Below are 18,498 nucleotides of genomic sequence, written 5' to 3'. Positions count from 1 at the left end.
GGGGGGCACGGGGGGGGGGGGGGGCACGGGGGGGGTCCGGGGGGGGGTCCGGGGGGGTCGTGGGGGGGTCACGGGGTAAAGGGGGGGGGGTCTCGGGGGCGGGGGCGGAGTTCCCGTGGGTGGGAACAGGTGGCTGGGGGGGGGGGCGCCCCCGTTTGGGGGGGGAACGGGAAAATTTGGGGGGGGGGGAAAAAGGGGGGGGTGGGGGGGGGCGGGGGGGCACCGCGAGGGGATTTGGGGGGGGAGGAGGAGGAGGGGGGGGGGTGAAGAGCAAGGGGGGGGTGATGGAGGGGGGGGTTCCGCGCCCCCCCCCCCCCCGGTTTATTGCGGGGGGGGCACCCGGCTCCCCCCAGCCTAAAATTGAGGGGGGGGTCCCCAATTCCCCCCCCCCCCCCCACTGGATGCTTCTGGAAGGGGATGTGGGGGTGCCCCCCCCGTACCCCCCCCCCTCCATGTGCCCCCCCACCCCTCCGTGTCCCCCCCCCCCCCCGTGTGTCCCCCTCCCCATTTTTGTGCCCCCCCCCACCCATGGGTGCCCCCCCCCCACGTGGGTGTCCGGCCCCGGCCGCTCCTGCAGCAGCAGCAGGTGCCCCCCCCCGCCCCCCCCCAAGCTCTTCCTCCTCCTCCTCCTCCTCCTCCACGAGCCGGGGGCGATGCTCGGGGTTTGGGGACCCCCCCGGGATTTGGGGGCACCCCCAGGGATTCCCTGAGGAGCTGCCGGGACCAGACCTGGGCTGAGGGGACGGGGACGGGGCTGGGGCTGGGGCTGGGGCTGGGATATGGGGGCAGGGATATAGGGACAGGGACAGGTTATGGGGTCAGGGATGGGACCTGGGGTTGGGGACGGGATATAGGGTCAGGGCCAGGGATGGGATATGGGGATGAGATATGGGGTCAGGGATGGGATCTGGGGGTGGGAATGGGATATAGGGTCAGGGATGAGGATGGGATATGGGGTCAGGGATATAGGGACAGGATGTAGGGTTGGGGATAGGGATAGGAATGGGATATAGGGTCAGGGATGGGGCCAGGGATGGGATATGGGGACGGGGATACAGGGACAGGATGTAGGGTCAGGGATAGGGATGGGGAAGGGATGGGATATGGGGACAGGGATATAGGGACAAGATGTAGGGATATAGGGTCAGGGGTGGGATCTGGGGATGGGAAGGGGATATAGGGTTGGGGATGGGGTCAGGGATGGGATATGGGGACGGGGATGAGGACAAGGATGGGATACGGGGACAGGGACGGGATCTGGGGATGGGGACGGGGACAGGGATGGGATATGGGATGGGGACAGGGATGGGGGCACGGGGATGGGATTTGGGGACAGGACACGGGACGGGGGGACGGGACACGGGGACAAGAGACGGGGATGGGAACGGGACATGGGATGGGACAGGGGACATGGGGACAAGAAATGGGGTCGGGACACGGGACATGGGCTGGGACATGGGGACAGGGCCCCAGGACCTCCTCTCCCGGCGCTGCCGCCTCCCCCCCAGCCGCCCCCCCGGGTGCCTTAATTGCTGTTTCCCCCAGCCGCTGCTAATGAGGCCATTACATTAATTACAGCCCTGCGCCCGCTCACGGCGGAGGCGCCGGCCCCCAGCCAGCGGGGCCAGGGGATGGGGCCGGGGGCTTCCTGCCCCCACTGATGGGCCCGGGGCTTGGGGGCTCCGGCACCCAGCGAGGGCGGGGGGCGGCTGGGGCTGTGCTATGGGGCAGTGCTGTGGGGCTGTGCTATGGGGTGCAGTGGGGCAGTGCCATGGGGTGGGATGAGGCTGTGGGGCAGCTCTATGGGGCAGTGCTATGGGGTTGGGCAGTGCAGTGGGGCTGTTCTATGGGGCACTACAATGGGGCAGCTCTATGGGGCAGTGCTATGGGGTAGCACAATGTGGCTGCGCTATGGGGCAGAGCTATAGGGCAGAGCTGTGGGGCAGCGCTATGGGGCAGCGCTATGGGGCAGAGCTATAGGGCAGAGCTATGGGGCAGCGATGCCTCTCCCTGCAGCTCCCCGTGGGGATCCCACAGGGCAGAGGCAGCCGCGCCGTGGGGCGCATGGGGGTCTCCAAGGGGGGGGGGTGGAAAGCAGCCCCGAGCCCCCCCCCCCAGCCCGTTCGGGGTCCCCCCGTCCCCCTCCGTCTCCCTTTTTTTAGCCGTTCCCATCCTCCGTTGCCATGGGAACAAGGCGGTTGCCAGGGCGGGGCCTCGGCGCGCCCACGCACCCCACGCGCCCCCGGAGCCGTGGGCGGCCGCGGGGCCCTCGCTGCTCCCCGCGGCCCCGACACCGCTGCTGGGCGTCACCCGTGGCCCCCGGACCCCCCGCGCTGACCCCAGCCCCACTGCATCGCCCCCAGCCCCATTGCATCACCCCAAACCCCACTGCATCACCCCAAACCCCACTGCATCGCCCCCAGCCCCACTGCATCACCTCAAACCCATTGCATGGTCCCTAACCCCACTGCATTGCCCTAAACCCCATTGCATCGCCCCCAGCCCCATTGCATGGTCCCCAGCCCCACTGCAACCTCTCCATCCCCATTACTTTGTCCCCGACCCTACTGCATTGCCCCCAGCCCCATTACATCTCCGTCCCCATTGCCTCCTCCCCCACCCCACTGCATCACCCCCTCCCCACTGTGCTGCCCCCAGAGGCCCCCGGTTCCCCCCCAGCACCACACGGCCTCTGTGGGGCGGGACGGAGGCTGCTGCCTCCCCCCAGCCCCAACCCTGACCCTGACCCCAAACCTGATCCCCTGACCCTGACCCCAACCCCTACCCTGACCCTGATCCTGACCCCGTCCCCAACCCAGCCCCTGACCCTGATCCCGACCCCAATCCTGACCCTGCCCCCAATCCTGACCCCAACCCCTACCCTGACCCTGAACCTGACCCTGACCCTGACCCTGATCCTGACCCCGACCCTGACCCCATTCCAACCCCAACCCCAACCCAAACCCTGACCCCGACCCCAACCCCTACCCTGACCGTGACCCCAACCCTGACCCCACTGCAACCCCAACCCTGACCCCAACCCAAACCCTAACCCTGACCCCGACCCCAACCCCGACCCTGACCCCAACCCTGACCCCGACCCTGACCCCAATCCTGACCCCGACCCTGACCCCGACCCCGTCCCCGTCCCCCTGGCGCTGACCCCGCTGTCCCCGCAGGCCCCGGGATGGCGGCGCGGCGGGCGGCGCTGGTGGCGGCGCTGCTGCTGGCCGAGCCCTGCGCCCCCGAGCCGGCGGCCGAGGCCAACGGCACCGGCACGTGCCAGGGCTCGAACCGCTGCCAGCCCGGCGTCCTGCTGCCCGTCTGGCAGCCCGACAACCCCTCCTTCGGCGACAAGGCGGCGCGCGCCATCGTCTACTTCGTGGCCATGATGTACATGTTCCTGGGCGTCTCCATCATCGCCGACCGCTTCATGGCCTCCATCGAGGTGATCACCTCCAAGGAGAAGGAGATCACCATCACCAAGGCCAACGGGGAGACCAGCATCGGCACGGTGCGCATCTGGAACGAGACGGTCTCCAACCTCACCCTGATGGCGCTGGGCTCCTCGGCGCCCGAGATCCTGCTCTCGGTCATCGAGGTGTGCGGCCACAACTTCCAGGCGGGGGAGCTGGGCCCCGGCACCATCGTGGGCAGCGCCGCCTTCAACATGTTCGTGGTCATCGCCGTCTGCGTCTACGTCATCCCCAGCGGCGAGAGCCGCCGCATCAAGCACCTGCGGGTCTTCTTCGTCACCGCCTCCTGGAGCATCTTCGCCTACATCTGGCTCTACCTGATCCTGGCCGTCATCTCGCCCGGCGTGGTGCAGGTGTGGGAGGCCCTCCTCACCCTCGTCTTCTTCCCCGTCTGCGTGGTCTTCGCCTGGGCGGCCGACAAGCGCCTCCTCTTCTACAAGTACGTCTACAAGCGCTACCGCGCCGACCCGCGCAGCGGCATCATCATCGGCACCGAGGGCGAGCTGCCCAAGGGCATCGAGCTGGACGGCGGCTTCCCCCCCGCCGAGCGCCGCGAGGCCGAAGGCTCCGCCACCGCCACCGCCGCCCCCGTCACCGCCGTCACCGCCGTCACCGCCTCGCCCGCGCTGCCCGCGCCCACGGCCGAGGAGAAGGAGCTGGACGAGAGCCGGCGCGAGGTGATCCAGATCCTGAAGGAGCTGAAGCAGAAGCACCCCGAGAAGGAGCTGGAGCAGCTGGTGGAGATGGCCAACTACTGCGCGCTGCTGCACCAGCAGAAGAGCCGCGCCTTCTACCGCATCCAGGCCACGCGCATGATGACCGGCGCCGGCAACGTCCTGAAGAAGCACGTGGCCGAGTTCTCCAAGCGCTCCTCGGCGCTGCTGGAGGTGCCGTCGGACGCCGAGGAGGAGGCGTGCAGCCGCATCTTCTTCGAGCCCTGCGCCTACCACTGCCTGGAGAACTGCGGCTCGGTGACGCTGTCGGTGGCGTGCCAGCAGGGCGCCGAGGCCAACCACACCTTCTACGTGGACTACAAGACGGAGGACGGCTCGGCCAAGGCGGGCTCCGACTACGAGTACAGCGAGGGGACGCTGATCTTCAAGCCGGGCGAGACGCAGAAGGAGCTGCAGATCGGCATCATCGACGACGACATCTTCGAGGAGGACGAGCACTTCTTCGTGCGCCTGCTCAACCTGCGCGTGGGCGACGCCGAGGGCATGTTCGAGGCCGACTCGGCCGAGCACCCCAAGGGCCGCCTGGTGACGCCGCTGGTGGCCACCGTCACCATCCTGGACGACGACCACGCCGGCATCTTCGCCTTCCAGGACCGCCTGCTGCACGTCAGCGAGTGCCAGGGCGCGCTGGAGGCCACGGTGCTGCGCGGCTCCGGCGCCCGCGGCACCGTGCTGCTGCCCTACCGCACCGTGGAGGGCACCGCCCGCGGCGGCGGCGTCGACTACGAGGACGCCTGCGGGGAGCTGGAGTTCCGCAACGACGAGACGGCGTGAGTGGGACCGCGGGGCTCGGGCAGGCCCCGTGGGGGTGCCCCGTGCTTGTGCAGCCCTCGTGTGCCCGGCCTTGGCACGCCCGGACCCGGCTTGGGTGTCCCTTGTGAGCTCGGTCTTGGCACGCCCAGACCTTGTTTGGGCGCCCCGTGCTTGTGCATCCCTTGTGAGCTCAGCCTTGCACGCCCAGACCCTGCTTGGGTGACCCATGATTGTGCATCCCTCGTGTCTCAGCCTCTGCACACCCAGACCCTGCTTGTGCGCCCCTGGTGAGCTCAGCCTTTGCACACCCAGCTCCTACTTGGGCACCCCGTGCTTGTGCACTCCTCGTGAGCTCAGTCTTTGCACACCTGGACCCAGCTTGGGTGCCCCATGATGGTGCACCCTGTGTGTGCCCAGCCTTGCACACCCAGATCCTGCTTGTGTGCCCCTGGTGAGATCAGCTTTTGCACACCCGGACCCTGTTTGGGCACCCTGTGCTTGTGCATCCCTCGTGAGCTCAACCTTTGCACGCCCAGACCCTGCTTGTGTGCCCTGTTCTTGTGCACCCTGTGCTCGTGCACCCCTCGTGTGCTCACCCTTTGCACACCCAGCTCCGTGCTCGTGCCCCCCCCGTGCGCTCAGCCCTTTGCACACTCAGCTTTGCTCACGCGCCCTCTGCTTGTGCGCTCCGGGCAGGGGGAGGACGGGTGGGTGGACGGACGGACGGACAGACGGACGGGTGGATGAAGGGGAGGACGGACGGACGGACGGGTGGGGGGACACCCGGACAGACGGACGGATGGGGGGGGGCAGGGGGCGACCGGCCAAGTGCCCAGCCGGCCGTGCCGGGTGGCCGCGGGGGCGGTGGGGGAGACCCGGCTGGGCGGACAGATGGACGGACAGACGGAGGGACAGACGGACGGGGTGATGCTGGGGGGGTTGGGGGGGGGGCCGCCCCCGCGCCCCCTGACGGGGCCGGTGCCCCCCCCCCCGTGTCCCCCCCCCCCCCCCCGGCACAGGAAAACGCTGCGGGTGAAGATCGTGGACGCCGAGGAGTACGAGAAGAGGGAGAACTTCTTCATCGAGCTGGGGCAGCCCCGCTGGCTGAAACGCGGCATCTCGGGTACGGGGGGGACATTTGGGGACATTTGGGGACCTTTGGGGACATTTGGGGACACTTGGGGGCATTTGGGGACCTTTGGGGACATGGGGACGCACAGGGCAGCCTCTCACCACCGCCCTCTCCCCTTCGCAGCCCTCCTGCTGAGCCAAGGTAGGAGCCTTCCTCCTTCTCCTCCTCCTCCTCCTCCTCCTCCTCCTCCTCCTCCTCCTCCTCTTTGCCCACCCTCGGTCACCCAGGGCCGGGGTCCCGCGTCCCCGCCGAGCCCTGCGCCACCCGTCCCCTGTCCCCGCGTGTCCCCGTGTCCCAGCCCCGTGCCGTGCCCCACGCCGCAGCCCCACGCCCCACACCGTGTCCCGGTGCCACATCCCTGTCCCCACGTCCCCATCCCCAAGTCCCCGTCCCCATGTCCCTGTCCCCATGTCCCCGTCCCCACACCACGTCCTGGTGCCATGTCCCTGTCCATGTCCCCTCACCCCGTCCCCATGCCGTGTCCCCACGCCGTGTCCCTGTCCCCATGCCACATCCCAGTGGCAGTCCCCGTCCCCACACCGTGTCCCCACACCCTGTCCCCATCCCCATCCCCGTCCCCGTGCCATGTCCCCATCCCCATGCCCTGTCCCTGTCCCCATCCCCTGTCCCCACACCCCGTCCCTGACCCCACACCCTGTCCCTGTCCCTGTCCCCTGACCCCACACCCCGTCCCCGTCTCCGTCCCCGTCCCCGCTTGGCGTCCCCACAGCCGACGGCGACCGCAAGCTGTCAGCGGAGGAGGAGGAGGCGCGGCGCATCGCCGAGATGGGCAAACCCGTGCTGGGCGAGAACTGCCGCCTCGAGGTCGTCATCGAGGAGTCCTACGACTTCAAGGCATGGAGGGGGGGTTTGGGGGGTTGGGGGGGTCCGGGGGGGGGCTCGGGGTTGGGGTCTCACCGCCCCCTCCCCGCAGAACACGGTGGACAAACTGATCAAGAAAACCAACCTGGCCATGGTCATCGGCACGCACTCGTGGCGCGAGCAGTTCCTCGAGGCCATCACCGTCAGCGCAGGTCTGGGGGCACCGGGGGTCACCAGGGGTCACCAGGGGTCACCGGGGGGGCACACGGGGTCACGGGGTCGGGGGGGGGACATGGGGACGGGGACGGGGTGCCTGGTACTGGGGGGCATGGGGTGGGGTGTACAGGGGGGGATTGGGGTTGGTGGTGGGGTTTGGGGGCGCATGGTGATGGGGTTTTGGGGACGTGGTGATGGGTTTGGGACATGGTGATGGGTTTGGACATGGTAACGGTTTTGGGGACATGGTGCCAAGTTTTGGGGACATGGTAGCAGTTTGGGGAACACGGTGATGGGTTTTGGGGGTACACTGTGCCAGGTTTTGGGGACATGGTGACAGGTTTTGGGGACACGGTGCTCGGTTTGGGTGCACAGCCCCGGGTTTTGGGGCTATAACACCAAATTTTGGGGACACAAGACCCAAAGTTTTGGGGATGCATGGCGCCAGGTTTTGGGGACAGGGTGCCAGGTTTTGGGGAGCACACGGTGCCAGGTTTTGGGGACAAACAGCCTTGGGTTTTTGGGACACGATGCCAGGTTTATGGGGTCAAACAGCCCTGAGTTTTGGGGACATGGCCCTGGATTTTGGGGACATAGCGCCAGGTTTTGGGGTCAAACAGCCCCAGCTTTTGGGGCCACGGTGCCAGGTTTTGGGGCCACACGGCACCGAGTTTTTGGGGCCGTCCCCGCGGGGGCTGACGGCGCCTTCGTCGCCAGGCGAGGAGGAGGAGGAGGAGGACGGGCGGGAGGAGCGGCTGCCATCGTGCTTCGACTACGTGATGCACTTCCTGACCGTCTTCTGGAAGGTTCTGTTCGCCTGCGTGCCCCCCACCGAGTACTGCAACGGCTGGGCCTGCTTCGGCGTCTCCATCCTCCTCATCGGCGTCCTCACCGCGCTCATCGGCGACCTGGCCGCGCACTTCGGCTGCACCGTGGGCCTCAAGGACTCCGTCAACGCCGTCGTCTTCGTGGCCCTCGGCACCTCCATCCCTGGTGCGGGGTTGGGGTTGGGGTTGGGGGGGGAGTGGGGTTGGGGTTGGGGTGAGATTGGGATTGGGGTGGGATTGGGATGGGATGGGGTTGGGATTGGGATTGGGGTTGGGGTGGGGTTGGGGTGAGATTGGGATTGGGATTGGGATTGGGGTGGGGTGGGGTTGGGGTGGCATTGGGGTTGGGATGGGATTGGGGTGGGATTGGGGTTGGGGTTGGGGTGGGATTGGGGTTGGGATTAGGGTGGGGGTGGGATGGGGTTGGAGTGGGATTGGGATGGGATTGGGATTGGGGTGGGATTAGGGTGGGGTTGGGGTGGGGATGGGATTGGGGTGGGATTGGGATGGGATTGGGAGCAGGGACAAGGAGCAGGGGGAGAGGACACGGTTCTGGGGCACGCGTCCTCATGTCCCCACGCCGTGTCCTTGAGCTGCTGTCCCCGTGCCCCTGCTGTGCCCCTGTGCCCCTGTGTCCCACACCCCACATCCCCGTGTCCCATACCCCAAATCCCCATACCCCATACCCTATATCCCATATCCCCATGTCCCCATATCCCCACGTCCCCCTGTCCCCATATTCATGTCCCCGTATCCCACATCCCCAATCCCCGTATCCCCATACCCCATACCCCACATCCCAAATCCCCAATCCCCAATCCCCATATCCCCATACCCCAAATCCCCAAATCCCATACCCCATACCCCCAATCCCCATACCCCATACCCCAATCCCCTATACCCCACACCCCACACCCCACACCCCATACCCCAAATCCCCATGTCCCATATCCCCATCTCCCCAATCCCCAATCCCCATACCCAAATCCCATATCCCCCACACCCCACACCCCACGCCCCGTACCCCGTTTCCCCCCGCAGACACGTTCGCCAGCAAGGTGGCCGCCCTGCAGGACCAGTGCGCCGACGCCTCCATCGGCAACGTCACCGGCTCCAACGCCGTCAACGTCTTCCTGGGCCTCGGCGTGGCCTGGTCGGTGGCGGCCATCTACTGGGCGGCGCAGGGCCGGGACTTCGAGGTGCAGACGGGCACGCTGGCCTTCTCCGTCACCCTCTTCACCATCTTCGCCTTCGTCTGCATCGGGGTCCTCCTCTACCGCCGCCGGGCGCCCATCGGGGGCGAGCTGGGGGGGCCGCGCGCCCCCAAGCTGCTGACGGCCGCGCTCTTCCTCGGCCTCTGGCTGCTCTACGTGCTCTTCGCCAGCCTCGAGGCCTACTGCCACATCCAGGGCTTCTAGGGGGGGAGTGGGGGCAACGGGGGGGCAACGGGGGTGATGGGGGGGGTGTGGGGACAGTGGGGATGCAATGGGGTCAATGGGGGGGCTATGGGGTCAATGGGGACACAATGGCCAGCCTCGAGGCCTACTGCCACATCCAGGGCTTCTAGGGGGGGAGTAAGGGCAACGGGGGGGCAATGGGGGCAATAGCGGGGCTGGGGGGGCAGTGGGGACGCAATGGGGGCAATGGGGACACAATGGGGGCAATGGGGACACAATGGGGGCAATGGGGACGCAATGGGGACAATGGGGACGCAATGGCCAGCCTCGAGGCCTACTGCCACATCCAGGGCTTCTAGGGGGGGAGAGGGGGCAACGGGGGGGCAATGGGGGCAACGGGGGGGCTGGGGGGGTGATGGGGACGCAATGGGGTCAACAGGGCCAATGGGGACGCAATGGGGCCAATAGGGACACAATGGGGCCAATGGGGATGCAGTGGGGGCAATGGAGACACAATGGAGCCAACAGGGCCAATGGAGATGCAACAGGGCCAACAGGGGCAATGGGGGGGCATTGGGGTCAATGGGGACACAACGGGGACGCAATGGGGTCAACAGGGACACAATGGGGCCAATAGGAACACAATGGGGCCAATGGGGATGCAATGGGGCCAACAGGGGCAATGGGGGGGCAACGGGGGCAATGATGGGGCTGTGGGGGCAATGGGGATGCAACAGGGCCAATGGGGACACAATGGGGCCAATAGGAACACAATGGGGCCAATGGGGATGCAATGGGGTTAATGGGGGCAACGGGGGGGCTGTGGGGGCAATGGGGATGCAACGGGGCCAATGGGGATGCAATGGGGACAATGGGGACACAATGGGGCCAACAGGGATGCAGTGGGGCCAATGGGGACGCAATGGGGGCGATGGGGACGCCAAGGGACACGCAGTGGTTGTGGGGGGAGGGATGGGGCCTCCTGGGGCCGTGTCCCAGTAGGGTCCTCGTGGTGGCCCCATAGGGTCCCCTCAAGGCCCTTCTGCCACCCCCGTGTCCCCATAGGATCCCCATAGCTCCCCATGTCCCTATAGGGTCCCCTTAGGGTCCCCTTGGGATCCCAATGTCCCCATAGGCCCCCCCCGGCCCTGTTGGGTCCCCATGCCCCTATAGGGTCCCCATAAGGTCCCCGTACCCCCCGGGACCCCCCCCAGGTCCCCAAGCACCCTCGGGATCCCCTTGCCCCCCCCCGGGGTCTTCTCAGGGAGCTGCGCCCCCCAGGGTCCCCCCCCCGTCCCCCCTGCCCCCCCCGTTCCCATAGGGTCCCCACACCCCTATAGGGTCCCGACACCCCCCCCCCCTCGTAGCGCGGGGTTCGTTGTTTTTTTTTCTAAAATCCCCCTTTTTAACCCCGGTTTCGGAGTGGCTCGGCCCGCCGGGGGGCTGCGGGGCTGTCGCGGCGCTGGTCCCCCCCCGGCCCCAAAAAAAACCCCCCCCGGGAAGCCACCGGCTCGCTGCGTGTCTTTGGGGTCGGGGCATGTGGGGGGGCTATAGGGGGCTGGGGGACCCCATAGGGGTGTGGGGGGGCGTATGGGACCCCTATGGGGTCTGGGGGGGTCGGTGGAGGGGACTAGGGGACCCCATAAAGGTGTATGGGGGGGCTATGAGACCCCCATAGGGGTGTAGGGGACCCCATAGGGGTGTAGGGAACCCCCCCATAGGGGTGTTTGGGGGTCTAGGGGACCCTATAGGGGCGTACAGGACCCCATAGGGGGTATATGGGGGGGCTACGGGACCCCATAGGGCTCTGGGGGGTGCATATGAGACCCCATAGGGGTGCTGGGGGGTGTATGGAACGCCTTATGGTGTATATGGGACCCCTATGGGGATATTTAGGACCCCTATAAGGCTGTATCGGACCCCTATAAGGATGTTTAGGACCCCTATAGGCTGTATGGGACCCCTATAGGTGTGTTTAGGACCCCTATAGGGATGTTTAGGACCCCTATAGGATGCATGGGGTCCCTCTAAGGGTGTTTAGGACCCCTTTAAGGGTGTTTAGGACCAATAAGGATGTTTATGGCCCCTATAGGCCGTTTAGGGCCCTACAGGCCGTATAGGACCCCCCCATAGGGTTCAGTGCAGGCCGGCCGTTGCCATGGCAACAGGGCGGGCTCAAAATGGCGGCGGGGGCGGGGTCCGCGTGACGACAACACATAGGGGCGGGGTCACCATGGCGACGGCGGCGGCCGTCAGGCGAGGGCTGACATTTGCGACAACCGGGGGGCGTGGCCTCGAGGCGTTACCATGGCATCGAGGGCGTGGTTAAGAAGCAGGGAGGGCGTTGCCACGGCGACGGGGGCGCGGTTACGAGGCGAGGCGGGCGTTACCGTAGCAACAGGGGCGTGGCCACGAGGGCTGGGGCGGCGTTGCCATGGCAGCGGGCGCTGCCGCCAGGCGCCGCCGGGTGTCGCGCGCCGGTGCCGACTCACGGCGGGCGGCCATGGCGGCGGGCGGGCTGGTGCTGAACGGCGCCGAGGCGGGAGGGCTGCGGGCGGCCGCGGGGATGTACGAGCAGCTCAAGGGCGAGTGGGCACGGAAGAGCCCCAACCTCGGCAAGTGCGGGGAGGCGCTCGGCCGCCTCAAGGTGAGGGGCAGGGGGGGCCGGGGCCGCGGCTGGGGGGGGGCCCGGGCCTTGTTTTGGGGTCCCCGGGGGTCCCTGGGCCTTGGTTGGGGGGCCCTGGGCCTTGGTTGGGGGGCCCTGGGGGGCCCTGGGCCTTGTTTTGGGGTCCCTGGGTTGGATTTGGGGGTCCCCAGGGGTCCCTGGGCCAAGTTTTGGGGTCCCTGGGGGTCCTTGGGCCTTGTTTTGGGATCTCCGGGGGTCCCTGGGCCAGGTTTTGGGGTCTCTGAGGGGGACTGGGCCCTGTTTGGGGGTCTCTGGGGGTCCCTGGGCCTTGTTTTGGAGTCCCTGGGTCTTGTTTGGGGGGCCCTGGGGAGTCTGAGCCCTGTTTGGGGGTCTCTGGGCTTTATTTGAGGGTCCCTGGGGGTCCTTGGGTCGGTTTTGGGGGTCTCTGGGGGGGACTGGGCCCTGTTTGGGGGTCCCTGGGTTGTATTTGGGGGTTCCTGGGGGTCCTTGGGCCTTGTTTTGGGGTTCCTGGGGGCTCTGGGCTGGGTTTGGGGGTCACTGGGGTGTATTTGAGGGTCCCTGGGGGTCCCTGGGCCTTGTTTTGGGGTCTCTGAGAGGTATTTGGGGGTCTGTGGGTGTCCCCGTGCTGTGTTTGGGGGTCCTTGGGTCCATCCATGCCCCATTTTGGGGTCCCCCTGCCCCATTTTGGGGTCCCCATGCCCCATTTTGGGGGTCCTGGAGCCCATTTTGGGGGTCCCGGAGCCCATTTTGGGGTCCCCTCCCCAGCTGGCACTGCTGGAGCTGAATTTTCTGCCCACCGGGGGAGCGCGGCTCAGCCGGCAGCAGCTCGTGCTGGCCCGTGAGTGGGGCTGGGGGGGATTTGGGGGGGCTTGGGGGGGATTTGGGGGGATTTGGGGTCAGGGAGGGGGGTTTGGGGTTGGGGAGGGGGTCAGGGAAGGGGTTTGTGGGGGATTTGTGGTCAGGGAGGGGGTTTAGGGGGGGATTAGGGGGGAATTGGGGGGGATTTGGAGGGGTTTGGGGTCAGGGAGGGGGCTTTGGGGGGCTTTGGGGGGCTTTGGGGAGGTTTTGGGGAGGTTTTGGGGGGGTTTGGGGTCAGGGAGGAGGCTAGGGGGGGATTTGGGGCTGGGGAGGGGGGTCAGGGAGGGGGTTTGGGGGAGGATTTGGGGTCAGAGAGGGGGTTTGGGGGGAATTTGGGGGGGATTTGGTGTTGGGGAGGGGATTTTGGGTGGGATTTGGGGTGGAGATGGGGTTTGGGGGGGGCATTTGGGGTCGGGGGGGGATTTGGGGGGGATTTGGGCTCAGAGCTGGAATTTTGGATGGGATTTGGGGTCAGGGATGGGGTTTGGATGGGATTTTGGGTGCAATTAACATCTGGGGATCGATCGGGGCGTCTCTCGGGATATCCCCGTGCCCCCCCCGCCCCCAAAACCCCCTGAAACCCCCCCAAAAATGCCCCCCCCGTGCCCCCCAGGGGACATCCTGGAGATCGGGGCGCAGTGGAGCATCCTGCAGCGCGACATCCCCTCCTTCGAGCGCTACATGGCCCAGCTCAAGTGCTACTACTTCGACTACAAGTGGGTGGGGGGGGGTCTAATTAACGCGGGGGGGGGCCCTAATTAACGGGGGGGGGCCCTAATTAACGGGGGGGGTCCTCAGACCCCGGGGGGGGCACCCAGACCCCCGGGAAGGGCACCCAAACCCCGGGGAGGGGGCCCAAGTAATGGGGGAGACCCCAAATAACGGGGTCCCCAAATAATGGGGGGGGGGCGAAATAATGTGGGGGGGTCCCCAAATAATTGGGGGAGGTCCTCAAATTATGGGGGGGCACCCAAATAATGAGGAAGATCCCAAATAATGGGGTCTCCAAACCCTGGGGGGGGCCCCCCCAAACCCCAGGGCCCCCCCCAAACCCCAAGGGACCCCCCCCAAATTAACCCCGTGCTCCCCCCCAGGGAGGAGCTCCCCAAATCAGCCTCCAAACCCCAGAAACCCCCCCCAAAACCCCATCAGGGCCCCAATTAATGGACTCCCCAGACCCCAGGGGTGCTCCCCAGACCCCGGGGGGGTCCCCAAACCCCAAGGGACCCCCCCCAAATTACCCCCGTGCCCCCCCCCAGGGAGGAGCTCCCCGAATCCGCCTCCCGCCACCAGCTGCTGGGCCTCAACCTCCTCTTCCTCCTGTCCCAAAACCGCGTGGCCGAGTTCCACACCGAGCTGGAGCGCCTGCCCGCCAAGGAGATCCAGAGCAACGTCTACATCAAGCACCCCGTGTCCCTCGAGCAGGTGCTGGGGGGCCCAAAAAAACCCCAAAACCCCCCCCAGAGCCTTCGTCACCCCCTCCTCTTCCTCCTCTCCCCCCAGTACCTGATGGAGGGCAGCTACAACAAGGTGTTCCTGGCCAAGGGCAACATCCCCGCCGAGAGCTACACCTTCTTCATCGACATCCTGCTGGACACCATCCGGTCAGAAACCCCCCCCCGGCTGCCCCCACACTTTTTGGGGTCTCCCCCCCCCCATTTGGGGTCGGCCTCCCCCATTTGGGGGCTCCTTTCCGTCATTTGGGGGCTCCTTCCTCCCCTTTTGGGGCTCCTTTCCATCATTTAGGGTCATCTTTCCTCCTTTTAGGGTCATCTTCCCCATATTTAGGGTCTCCTACCCCCCATTTGGGGTCGCCCACCCCCATTTGGGGGCTCCTTTCCCTCATTTGGGGTCTCCTTTCCCCCCTTTTGGGGCTCCTTTCCATCACTTAGGGTCATCTTCCCTCCTTTTAGGGTCTCTTTCCCCCCCTTCTGGGACTTCTTTCCATTATTTGGGGTGGTTTTCCTCTTATTTTGTGTCTCCTTCCCCCACTTTGGGGTCTCCTTCCCCCCCTTTAGGGTCTCCTACCCCATATTTGGGGTCACCCTCCCCCATTTGGGGTCTCCTTGCCCCCTTTTGGGGTCTCCTACCCCACATTTAGGGTCACCCCCCCAAATTCAGGGTCTCTTTTCCATCATTTGGGGTCTCCTTCCTTCCCTTTGGGGTCTCCTTTCCATCATTTGGGGTCATCTTCCCTCCTTTTAGGGTCTTTTTCCCTCCCCTTTTGGGGCTCCTTCCTCTATTTTGGGTAGTCTTCCTCTCATTTTGGATCTCCTTCCCCCCCTTTAGGGTCTCCTACCCCACATTTAGGGTCACCCCCCCCAATTTGGGGTCTCTTCCATCATTTGGGCTCTCCTTCCCCCACTTTTGGGGCTCTTTTCCATTATTTAGGGTCTCTTTCCTCCCCCTTTGGGTCCCCTTCCCCCTTTTTGGGTCTCCCTCCTCCCGTTTTGGGTCTCTTTTCCCCAATTTTGGGTCTCTTTTCCCCAGTTTTGGGTCTCTTTTCCCCAATTTTGGGTCTCCTTCCCTCCCGCCTCTCCCCTGCCCTTCGGTCCCGGGGACAAACCACCCAAGGACTCCCAAGTGACCCAAAATCCCCGTTTTTCCCCCCAAACCAGGGACGAGATCGCCGGCTGCATCGAGAAGGCGTACGAGCAGATCCTCTTCGCCGAGGCCGCCCGCGTGCTCTTCTTCTCCTCCCCCAAAAAATGACCGAATACGCCAAAAAGGTACCCAAAAAAACCCCAAAACACCCCAAAACCACCCCCAAAACCCCTAAACCCCTCCCAATACCCCCCAACCCCCCAAAAAAACCCCCAAAGCACCCCAAAACCCCCTAAACCACCCCCAACCCCCCCCAAAACACCCCAACCCCCCAAAAAAATCTCCAAACCCCCCCAAAACCCCCCAAACCACCCCAAAAGCCCCCAAAACCTCCAAAACCACCCAAAAACACCCCCTAAAAAAAACCAATACCCCCCAAAACCCCCAGAACCCCTCTAAACGCCTCCACCCCCCCCTAAAACCCCTCAAACCCCTGAAAACCCCCCAAAAAAACCCAAAACCCACCCAAAACACCCCTAAAAAACACAAAAACCCCTAAACCCCCCCAAAGCCCCCCAAAAACAGCCCCCAAGAAAACAAAACACCCCAAAGCCCCCCCAAACCACCCGAAAGCCCCCCCAAAAACCCCCAGAAGCCCCCCAAACCCCCCAAATCACCCAAATTCCCCCCAAAGCCCCCCCAAATTCCCCCCAAAACCACCCCAAAGCCCCCCAAAACCCCTCCAAGCCACCCCAAACCCCTCCAAACCCCCCCAAACCTCCCAAAAACCGCGAAAATAAAACAAAAATCCCCCCAAACCCCCCAAAACCACCCCCAAATCCCCCCAAATCCCCCCAAATCCCCCCAAATCCCCCCCAAACCTCCCCAAATCCCCCCCAAATCCCCCCCAAACCTCCCCAAATCCCCCCCAAACGCCCCCAAAACCCTTCCTGCGGACCCCCCCCTGATTACGGCCCCCCCCTGTGTTGCAGCGGGGCTGGGTGCTGGGCCCCGGGGGCAGTTTTGGGTTCGGGGGGCGCCCCCACAAGGCGGAGGACGCCCCCATCCCCGCCCCCCAGCTGGCCGCACAGCTCCTGGAGTACGCCCGGCAGCTGGAGATGATCGTCTGAGGGGGGGGGGCGACCCCCCAGGACCCCCCCCCGGCACCGACCCCCCCCGTTTCGGGGCTCCTCGGCATCGTTTTGGGGCTCCTCCCTGCCCTTTCTGGTCTCCCCCCCCCCATTTTGGGTCCTTTTCCTCACATTTTGGGTCTCTTTCCTCACATTTTGGGGCTCCTTCCTCTTATTTAGGGTCTCCCCCCCCCAGTTTGGGGTCGCCCCCCCCAGTTTGGGGGCTCCTTTCCATCATTTTTTGGCTCCTTTCCATCATTTTGGGTCCCTTTCCTCACATTTTGGGTCCTTTTCCTCACATTTTGGGGCTCTTTCTTTTTATTTGGGGTCTCCCCTCCACATTTAGGGTGTCCCCCCCCCAATTCTGGGTCCCTTTCCTCACATTTTGGGGTCTCCTTTCCATCATTTTGGGTTTCTTTCCTCTTATTTGGGGTCCCCCCCCCAATTTGGGGTCCCCTTCCCTTCATTTTGGGTCCCTTTCCTCACATTTTGGGTCTCTTTCCTCTCATTTAGGGTCCCCCCCCCCCCCAATTTGGGGTCCCCCCCAATTTGGGGTCCCCTTCCCCCAATTTGGGGTCTCCTCCCCCCCCTTTTTGGGTCTAATTCCCCCCCTTTTGGGTTTTCCCCCCCACTTAGGCCCCCCCCCCCTATTTGGGGTCTCCCCCCCATTTAGGGTCCCCCCCCTCCCCTTCCCCCCCCCCTTTTCTATTTAAATCCTCGCTATGGGGGGCCGGGGGGGGGCTCACCCCCCCTGCCCCCCCCCCCCCTTTTACCCCCCCCCCAAATAAACCCCTGAGCTTCTCGCAGCCTCGTCACTGACCCCATGGGGCCCCCCCACCCCAAATTTTGGGGGTGCCCCCCCCAAAATGACGACACCCCAATGGCTCCCCGGCTTTTAATGGGGTTGGGGGGGTATTTTTGGGGTGGGGGGGCACAATAGGGGGGTATTTTTGGGGTGGGGGGGTCACAATAGGGGGGGTATTTTGGGGGTGGGGGCACAACAGGGGGTATATTTTTGGGGGGGGGTCACAATAGAGGGGTTTTTGGGGTGGGGGGGAACAGTGGGGGTATTTTGGGGTGGGGGGGGTTACACTAGGGGTATTTTGGGGTGGGGGGGTCACAACAGGGGGGTATTTTTTTGGGGGGGGTCTCAGGCGCCGTCTCCTCCCTCCTGCTCCCAGCCCCGCAGCACCTCGGGGGGGGGCGCCAGCGACCTGGCCAGCCTGGGGGGGGGGGGGCACAGAAAAGGGGGGGGTCAGGAGGGTGTGGGGGGGCCACGACCCCCCCCAGACCCCCCCTGGACCCCCCCTCACCAGGCCCTGACGTTCCTGGGCAGCCGGGGGGGGCCGCGGTGTTTGCAGTGGCAGCGCCTGGGGCAGGGCCCCCCCACCTCAAAAGGGGGCCAGCGGGAGGGGGGGGGCGGCTCTGCCCCCCCCTGCTCCCCCCCCTGAGCCCCCCCAGGGGGCTGCTTTTGGGGGGGGGGCTTGGCCTTGGCTCCCCCCCCCCCTCCTCGTTTGCTTTTGCCCCTGGGGGGGGGCAGCGGGGGCGGGGGGTGGAGGAGGGGCCCGGGGGGGTCCTGGGGGGGGTCCCGAAGGGGTTGAGGGGGGGGTGGGCGGTGCGGCCCCCCCCAGCTGGGGCAGAGCCGGGCGGAAGCCGGGGGGGGGCTCGGGACCCTCGCCCCCAAAGGGGAAGGTGACCAAGGGCCAGGGTGGGGGGGTCCCGGGGGGGGCTTGGGGGGCTCCAGGGGGGCGTTGGGGGGTCCCAGAGGGGGTTTTGGGGGTCCCTGGGGGGTGAGAGGGGGTCACAAGGGGGGTTTGGGGGTCCCTGAGGGGGTTTTGGGGGTCCCTGGGGGGCGCTGGGGGGTCCCAAGGGGGGTTTGGGGGGTCCCAAGGGGGTGGGAGGGGGTCTCTGGGGGAGACTGGGGGGTCCCAGGGGGATGCTGGGGGGTCCCAAGGGGGGTTT

The 18,498-nt window shown here is 65.9% G+C and overlaps 3 protein-coding genes across 3 annotated transcripts in view; all 3 read left to right on the top strand.

Annotated features, from left to right (window-relative positions):
- The window catches only part of KPTN (kaptin, actin binding protein), a gene marked incomplete at its 3' end in the record, with an annotated part of 7,449 nt that extends 4,480 nt beyond the window's left edge, over window positions 1-2,969 (top strand). The window contains 1 exon segment of the mRNA XM_084502015.1: window positions 2,820-2,969. Coding sequence (XP_084358141.1) covers window positions 2,820-2,969 — 150 coding nt within the window.
- Window positions 2,970-3,187: 218 nt separating this feature from the next.
- On the top strand, window positions 3,188-9,378 carry SLC8A2 (solute carrier family 8 member A2; the record flags this gene model as incomplete). The annotated part of the gene is made up of 7 exons (XM_084501921.1): window positions 3,188-4,980; window positions 5,983-6,086; window positions 6,219-6,236; window positions 6,826-6,950; window positions 7,030-7,129; window positions 7,851-8,126; window positions 9,002-9,378. 7 exons carry the CDS (start codon window positions 3,188-3,190, stop codon window positions 9,376-9,378), a joined length of 2,793 nt encoding a protein of 930 aa, XP_084358047.1.
- Window positions 9,379-11,836: 2,458 nt separating this feature from the next.
- Window positions 11,837-17,134, top strand: PSMD8 (proteasome 26S subunit, non-ATPase 8). The gene is given in 8 exon segments (XM_084502036.1): window positions 11,837-12,004; window positions 12,770-12,842; window positions 13,476-13,578; window positions 14,122-14,287; window positions 14,366-14,466; window positions 15,481-15,566; window positions 15,569-15,591; window positions 16,399-17,134. Coding segments are annotated over 8 exon segments (834 nt in total). The 5' UTR covers window positions 11,837-11,860; the 3' UTR covers window positions 16,537-17,134.
- The last annotated feature ends 1,364 nt before the right edge of the window (window positions 17,135-18,498 follow it).

The sequence above is a fragment of the Aythya ferina genome (assembly GCF_964211825.1).
Source record: "Aythya ferina genome assembly, chromosome: 35".
NCBI lineage: Eukaryota > Metazoa > Chordata > Aves > Anseriformes > Anatidae > Aythya > Aythya ferina.
The sequence above is the reverse complement of the archived record's forward strand: the minus strand, read 5'-3'. Positions and strand labels throughout refer to the sequence as shown.